General features: G+C 62.0%; 1 protein-coding gene and 5 non-coding genes across 6 annotated transcripts; all 6 read right to left on the bottom strand.

Moving 5' to 3' along the window:
* Positions 1 to 208: 208 nt before the first annotated feature.
* Positions 209 to 279, bottom strand: TRNAG-GCC. Its single transcript has one exon. It is a non-coding gene; the product is annotated as a tRNA-Gly (tRNA).
* Positions 280 to 1,008: 729 nt separating this feature from the next.
* Positions 1,009 to 1,079, bottom strand: TRNAG-GCC. Its single transcript has one exon. It is a non-coding gene; the product is annotated as a tRNA-Gly (tRNA).
* A 1,203-nt stretch (positions 1,080 to 2,282) lies between these two features.
* On the bottom strand, positions 2,283 to 2,353 carry TRNAG-GCC. Its single transcript has one exon. It is a non-coding gene; the product is annotated as a tRNA-Gly (tRNA).
* A 1,213-nt stretch (positions 2,354 to 3,566) lies between these two features.
* On the bottom strand, positions 3,567 to 3,637 carry TRNAG-GCC. The gene has a single exon. It is a non-coding gene; the product is annotated as a tRNA-Gly (tRNA).
* Positions 3,638 to 5,054: 1,417 nt separating this feature from the next.
* On the bottom strand, positions 5,055 to 5,125 carry TRNAG-GCC. Its single transcript has one exon. It is a non-coding gene; the product is annotated as a tRNA-Gly (tRNA).
* Positions 5,126 to 6,247: 1,122 nt separating this feature from the next.
* IL34 (interleukin 34) lies at positions 6,248 to 7,608 on the bottom strand. The gene is made up of 3 exons (XM_014960755.1): positions 7,474 to 7,608; positions 7,098 to 7,307; positions 6,248 to 6,391 (listed from the first exon to the last, which is right to left on the bottom strand). Exons 1-3 carry the CDS (start codon positions 7,603 to 7,605, stop codon positions 6,248 to 6,250), a joined length of 486 nt encoding a protein of 161 aa, XP_014816241.1. The 5' UTR covers positions 7,606 to 7,608.
* Between the last annotated feature and the right edge of the window lie 141 nt (positions 7,609 to 7,749).

Raw genomic sequence — 7,749 nt, 5'->3', positions numbered from 1 at the left:
AGCTCCATGGGTATCAAGAAGGGCCCCACCAGGAATCTGAAGGGGCCAAGGGCTCCAGAATTGCTCAAGCGAGACCCCTCACGCTCTCAGAAAAGCCAAGGACCAAGGCCAAGGGCTCCCGAGGTGCTCCAGGGACACCCTCTCAGCCCCACCTCAGCCCCACACAAGGGCTCCCCCAGGACACCGGGGTGGCAAAAGCTGCAGCTCCTGCATTGGCCGGGAATCGAACCCGGGCCTCCCGCGTGGCAGGCGAGAATTCTACCACTGAACCACCAATGCCAGATGTGCCCTGACCTCTGACCCCACCGCCCCACACCCCCTGCCTCTGAGCCACGGACCCTGAGGGCCACCAAGCCAGGGACCTTCATTGGCACTGGGAGTCAGTGGGACTTACTGCCAACTCGGCCATGGGCCCTCATGGCCACCAAGCCATGGACAATCACTGTCCCTCAGCCAGGAGCACTCACTGCCACCAAGCCACAGGTGCTCACTGCCACCAAGCCCCTTGGCACCTCCCTCACACAGCCCCAGGGGAGTCAAGAAGGGCCCCACAGCACCCACAAGGGGCCAAGGGCTCCAGAGAATCTCAAGGGAGAACCTCTGTGCCCCATCTCCAAGTTGCAACAGGCCCTCAGGGCCACCCAGGCATGGACCCTCATTGTCACTGGGAGTCGACATGAGTTACTTCCAACTCATGGCCACCAACCCAAAGAGAATCATGGTCCCTAAGCCAGGGGCACCCATTGCCAGCAAGCCAGGGGTGCTTACTGCTACCAACTCCCTTAGCACCTCCCTGACACAGCCCCATGGGTGTCAAGGAGGGTCCCACCAGGAACCTGAAGGGGCCAAGGGCTCCAGAATTGCTCAAGCGAGACCCCTCACGCTCTCAGAAAAGCCAAGGACCAAGGCCAAGGGCTCCCGAGGTGCTCCAGGGACACCCTCTCAGCCCCACCTCAGCCCCACACAAGGGCTCCCCCAGGACACCGGGGTGGCAAAAGCTGCAGCTCCTGCATTGGCCGGGAATCGAACCCGGGCCTCCCGCGTGGCAGGCGAGAATTCTACCACTGAACCACCAATGCCAGATGTGCCCTGACCTCTGACCCCACCGCCCCACACCTCCTGCCTCTGAGCCAGGCACCCTGAGGGCCACCAAGCAAGGGACCTTCATTGTCACTGTGTGACAGTCAGTGTGACTTACTGCCAACTCGGCCATGGACACTCATGGCCACCAAGCCACGGACAATCACTGTCCCTCAGCCAGGAGCACTCACTGCCACCAAGCCACAGGTGCTCACTGCCACCAAGCCCCTTGGCACCTCCCTCACACAGCCCCAGGGGAGTCAAGAAGGGTCCCACCAGCACCCACACGGGGCCAAGGGATCCAGAGGTGCTCAAGTGAGACCCTCTGAGTCCCACCTCAGAGGACCAAGGCACCCTCATGGTCACCAAGCCATGGACAATCACTGACCCTCAGCCAGGGGCACTCACTGCCACCAAGTCCCTTGGTACCTCCATGACACAGCCCCAGGGGAGTCAAGAAGGGCCTTACCAGCACCCACATGGGGCCAAGAGCTCCAGAGGTGCTCAAGGGACAACCTCTGTGCCCCACCGCAGAGGACCAAGGGACGCTCAGGGTCACCCAGACACGGACCGTCATTGTCAATACGAGTCTGTATGACTTACTGCCAACTCTTGGCCACCAGCCTTGGACAATCACTGTCCCTGAGGCAGAGGAACTCACTGCCACCCAGCCAGGGGTGCTCACTGCCACCAACTCCCTTGGCACCTCCCTCACACAGCGCCAGGGGAGTCAAGAAGGGCCCCACCAGCACCCACACGGGGCCAAGGGCTCCAGAGAATCTCAAGGGAGAACCTCTGTGCCCCATCTCCAAGTTGCAACAGGCCCTCAGGGCCACCCAGGCATGGACCCTCATTGTCACTGGGAGTCGACATGAGTTACTTCCAACTCATGGCCACCAACCCAAAGAGAATCATGGTCCCTAAGCCAGGGGCACCCATTGCCAGCAAGCCAGGGGTGCTTACTGCTACCAACTCCCTTAGCACCTCCCTGACACAGCCCCATGGGTGTCAAGGAGGGTCCCACCAGGAACCTGAAGGGGCCAAGGGCTCCAGAATTGCTCAAGCGAGACCCCTCCCGCTCTCAGAGGAGCCAGGGACCAAGGCCAAGGGCTCCAGAGGTGCTCCAGGGAGACCCTCTCAGCCCCACCTCAGCCCCCCACAAGGTCTCCCCCAGGACACCAGGTGGCAAAAGCTGCAGCTCCTGCATTGGCCGGGAATCGAACCCGGGCCTCCCGCGTGGCAGGCGAGAATTCTACCACTGAACCACCAATGCCAGATGTGCCCTGACCTCTGACCCCACCGCCCCACACCCCCTGCCTCTGAGCCACGGACCCTGAGGGCCACCAAGCCAGGGACCTTCATTGGCACTGGGAGTCAGTGGGACTTACTGTCAACTCGGCCATGGACCCTCATGGCCACCAAGCCATGGACAATCACTGTCCCTCACCCATGGACAATCACTGCCACCAACCCCGGGGTGCTTACTGCCACCAACTCCCTTGGCACTTCCCTGACACAGCCCCATGGATGTTCAAGAAGGGCCCCACCAGCACCCACAGGGGCCAAGGGCTCCAGAGGTGCTCAAGGGAGAACCACTGAGCCCCACCTCAGAGGAGCAAGGGACCCTCAGGGACACCCAGACATGGACCCTCATTGTCATGAGGAGTCAGTGTGACTTACAGCCAACTCATGGCCACCAAGCCATGGACAAGCACTGTCCGTGAGCCAGGGTAAATTACTGCCACCCAGCCAGGGGTGCTTACTGCCACCAAATCCCTTGGCACCTTCATACCACAGCAGCATGGGAGTCAAGAAGGGTCCCACCAGCACCCACATGCAGCCAAGGGCTCCAGAGGTGCTCCAGGGAGACCCTCTGAGTCCCACCTCCAAGGGGCAATGGTCCTCAGAGCAATAGACCCAGACATGGACCCTCATTGTACAATGGGAGTCAGTGTGACTTACTGCCAACCCATGGCCACCAAGCCAAAGAGAATCATGGTCCCTAAGCCGGGGGCACCCATTGCCACCAAGTCCCTTGGGACCTCCCTGTCACAGCCCCATGGGTGTCAAGAAGGGTCCCACCAGGAACCTGATGGGACCAAGGGCTCCAGAATTGCTCAAGTGAGACACCTCCCCCTCGCAGAGGAGCAGGGGACACTCAGGGCCACCAAGCAAGGGACCCTGAGGGCCACCCAGACATAGACCCTCATTGGCACTGGGAGTCCGTGTGACTTATTGCCAACTCAGCCATAGGCCCTCATGGCCACCAAGCCAAGGATGATAAATGTCACCAAGCCTAGGCTGCTTACTGCCACTAAGTCCCTTGGCACCTCCCTGACACAGCCCCATCGGTGTCAAGAAGGGCCCCACCAGCACCCACACGGGGCCAAGGGCTCCAGAGGTGCTCAAGGGAGACCCCCTCAGCCCCACCTCAGCCCCCCACAAGGTCTCCCCCAGGACACCGGGGTGGCAAAAGCTGCAGCTCCTGCATTGGCCGGGAATCGAACCCGGGCCTCCCGCGTGGCAGGCGAGAATTCTACCACTGAACCACCAATGCCAGATGTGCCCTGACCTCTGACCCCACCGCCCCACACCCCCGGGGCTGCCACCAGCAGGGACAGCCCCTCACACCCAACAACCCCAACCACCGGGGACCCCAACACACACCTCTCCCCACCCCGCTCCACACACCCCAATGCCTCTTCCTGCTCCTCACACACCCCTCCACCCAGCACCCGGGCTCAGTAGTCTTCAGAGTTAACACTCCCTACAGCAACAACCAAACCTCACGCTCTCAGCACAGGGGCTACACACCCTGCCCCACGCCACGGGGCAACCCACACACCCTTCACCTCCACCTTGCCCACCAACATGGGACACACCACCCCCACCCACCACCCAAAGCCACCCACCTCGGGGGTGCAGCGACACCTCCCAGCCTCCAGCAGCCCCCTCTGACCTGGGCCAGGGACCCTCACCCCCACCAAGCCACGGACACTCACTGGCCCTGCCACTAGTCACACTGCACTGCCACCAAGACAGTGTCCCCCACTACCTCTGAGCCAGGGACCATCAGGGCCACCAAGCCAGGGACAATCCCAGTCCCTCAGCCACGGGCACTCACTGCCACCAACTCCCTTAGCACCTTCATACCACAGCTACATGGGACTAAAGAAAGGTCCCACCAGCACCTACATGGGGACAAGGGCTCCAGAGGTGCTCAAGGGACAACCTCTGAGTCCCACCTCAGAGGAGCAAGGGGCCATCACAGCCACCCAGACACGGACCTTCATTGGCACCAAGAGTCAGTGTGACTTACTGGCAACTCACCCAGGGACCATCGTGGTCACCAAGCCATGGACAATCACTGTCCCCAGCCAGTAGTCACACTGCACTGCCACCAAGACAGTGTCCTCCACTGGCTCTGAGCCAGGGATCATCAGGGCCACCAAGCCAGGGACCCTAATTATAACTGAGATTCAGTGTGACTTACTGCCAACTCAGACAGGGACCCTCGTGGCCACCAAGACATGGACAAGCACTGTCCCCAGCCAGTAGTCACACTGCACTGCCACCAAGCCAGGGGTGCTTGCTGCCACCAAATCCCTTGGCACCTCCCTCACACAACCCCACGGGAGTCAAGAAGGGCCCCACCAGCACCCACACAAGGCCAAGGGATACAGAGAGACACTGAGCCCTCTCTCAGACCTGGCAGGGACATTCAGAGCCACCAAGCCATGGACAAGCACTGTCCCTCAGCCAGGGGAACTCACTGCAACCAACCCAGGGGTGCTCACTGCCACCAACTCCCTTGGCACCTTCATACCACAGCCCCATGGGAGTCAAGAAGGGCCCCACCAGCATCCACACGGGGCCAAGGGCTCCAGAGGTGCTCCAGGGACACCCTCTCAGCCCCACCTCAGCCCCCCACAAGGGCTCCCCCAGGACACCGGGGTGGCAAAAGCTGCAGCTCCTGCATTGGCCGGGAATCGAACCCGGGCCTCCCGCGTGGCAGGCGAGAATTCTACCACTGAACCACCAATGCCAGATGTGCCCTGACCTCTGACCCCACCGCCCCACACCCCCTGCCTCTGAGCCACGGACCCTGAGGGCCACCAAGCCAGGGACCTTCATTGGCACTGGGAGTCAGTGGGACTTACTGCCAACTCGGCCATGGGCCCTCATGGCCACCAAGCCATGGACAATCACTGTCCCTCAGCCAGGAGCACTCACTGTCACCAATCCAGGGGTGCTCACTGCCACCAAGCCCCTTGGCACCTCCGTGGCACAGCCCCAGGGGAGTCAAGAAGGGTCCCAGCAGCACCCACACTGGGCCAAGGGATCCAGAGGTGCGCAAGAGACAACCTCTGTGCCCCACCGCAGAGGAGCAAGGGACCCTCAGGGCCACCCAGACATGGACCCTCATTGTCACCGGGAGTCAGTGTGACTTACTGCCAACTCATGGCCACCAGGACATGCACAAGCACTGTCCCTCAGTCAGGGGCACAACCTGCCACCAACCCAGGGGTGCTTACTGCCACCAAGCCCCTTGGCATCTCCCTCACACAGCCCCATGGGAGTAAAGAAAGGCCCCACCAGCACCCACACGGGGCCAAGGGCTCCAGAGATGCTCAAGGGAGACCCTCTGAGCCCTCCCCTGAGCCACCCACAAGGGCTCCCCCAGGCTCCATCAAGGCAGCAGATGCCTGGGAGGAGAGTTAGGACCTCTGCTACTGCTACAGCGAGGTCCTGCCACCGGGAAAACAGGGACAAATTCGGGGGCCACCTTCTGCAGGATGGCCCCTCCAGCTGTGGCAGTGCCACCCGCCGGGGGTGGCGGTGACAGCCCCTCTCCCTCCCCAGCCGGTGACAACCGAGGAGAGAAAAAAAACACAGGTTGCATTGGCCAGGAATCGAACCCGGGCCTCCCGCGTGGCAGGCGAGAATTCTACCACTGAACCACCAATGCCAGATGTGCAACACCCTCTGGTGCTGCCCCACGGCCCCGGGTACCAATTTCTGACCCCCATCTCTCCCCCAACCCCAAGACCCACATTGTGGGAGGTGTTTGCATGCCCCTTTTGTGCCCACCCCATGGGGGGGGGATGTCCCCACCACGAAGGTGCCTGTACCCCTGGTGCACTCCCAACATCTGCCCCCCCCCCCTCTACCCAAGAACCCCCCCAGAAGTGGGGGTTACCATGTACTGCAGGCGCATCTCGTACTGCAGCTTGTCCTGGAGCAGGCGGGTGAGCTCGCATTCGCCCGGCGCCGCGGCCTCCAGCCCCAGCACAGTGTGACTTACTGCCAACTCATGGCCACCAGGACATGCACAAGCACTGTCCCTCAGTCAGGGGCACAACCTGCCACCAACCCAGGGGTGCTTACTGCCACCAAGCCCCTTGGCATCTCCCTCACACAGCCCCATGGGAGTAAAGAAAGGCCCCACCAGCACCCACACGGGGCCAAGGGCTCCAGAGATGCTCAAGGGAGACCCTCTGAGCCCTCCCCTGAGCCACCCACAAGGGCTCCCCCAGGCTCCATCAAGGCAGCAGATGCCTGGGAGGAGAGTTAGGACCTCTGCTACTGCTACAGCGAGGTCCTGCCACCGGGAAAACAGGGACAAATTCGGGGGCCACCTTCTGCAGGATGGCCCCTCCAGCTGTGGCAGTGCCACCCGCCGGGGGTGGCGGTGACAGCCCCTCTCCCTCCCCAGCCGGTGACAACCGAGGAGAGAAAAAAAACACAGGTTGCATTGGCCAGGAATCGAACCCGGGCCTCCCGCGTGGCAGGCGAGAATTCTACCACTGAACCACCAATGCCAGATGTGCAACACCCTCTGGTGCTGCCCCACGGCCCCGGGTACCAATTTCTGACCCCCATCTCTCCCCCAACCCCAAGACCCACATTGTGGGAGGTGTTTGCATGCCCCTTTTGTGCCCACCCCATGGGGGGGGGATGTCCCCACCACGAAGGTGCCTGTACCCCTGGTGCACTCCCAACATCTGTGCCCCAACGGGGGGGGTGAGGAGGGGTTTTGGGGGTCTCCCCACCTGCCGGTACTTGCTGTACTCCTTGCCCAGGGCGTCGAAGAGGTGTCCCAGCTCCTGGGTGTACCTCCAGGAGGGGTGTTTCTCCGGCAGCACCTCGCGGATGCGCAACACGGCCTGGGAGCTGAGGTGGAACCAGAGGTACCGCAGTGCCACCTCCGACACCGTCCCGTTGCGCTGCGGGACAGAGGGTGGACAAGGGTGAGATGCACCACCAACCCTCCTCAACCACCCCACGGGTCCCCACACCCCTCCCGGAGCGTCCCCCCATCACACAGGGTTGTCCCCCATCACACAGGGTTGTCCCCCATCACGCAGGGTTGTCCCCCACCGCTCGTCTTACCAGGCGGGTGATGTTGGAGGGTCTCAGCACCTCTTCGTACTGGACCTGGACGGTGTAGTCGATGGGGAAGTTGTGTTTCTGGGGAGGGAGCAGAGAAGAGCAGAGGGGCTGGCAGCAGAGCGACGGGGACATCACTCTGGCGGTGGGTGGGGAGGGTTGGAGACTAGATGATCTCCAGAGGTCACTCCCAACCCCGTGGGATTATCATAGAATCATAGAATTGTCCAGGCCAGAAGGGACCTCCAAAGGCCATCTAGTCCGACCCCCCCACAGTCA

This window comes from Calidris pugnax, unplaced genomic scaffold, assembly GCF_001431845.1.
Source record: "Calidris pugnax isolate Ruff unplaced genomic scaffold, ASM143184v1 scaffold347, whole genome shotgun sequence".
Classification (NCBI taxonomy): Eukaryota; Metazoa; Chordata; class Aves; order Charadriiformes; family Scolopacidae; genus Calidris; species Calidris pugnax.
Note: the sequence above shows the minus strand (reverse complement) of the source record. Positions and strands in the feature narration are given on the sequence as shown.

What these genes read in the sequence shown, in the direction of transcription:
- IL34 (XM_014960755.1), bottom strand. Translation starts at nt 7,605, where the DNA reads ATGTCCCCGTCGCTCTGCTGCCAGCCCCTCTGCTCTTCTCTGCTCCCT. An exon ending in CCTCCAACATCACCCGCCTG is followed by an intron (nt 7,308 to 7,473) that starts GTAAGACGAGCG and finishes TCTGTCCCGCAG; the next exon opens with CGCAACGGGACGGTGTCGGA. An exon ending in AACCCCTCCTCACCCCCCCC is followed by an intron (nt 6,392 to 7,097) that starts GTTGGGGCACAG and finishes GGTGGCCATGAG; the next exon opens with TTGGCAGTAAGTCACACTGT.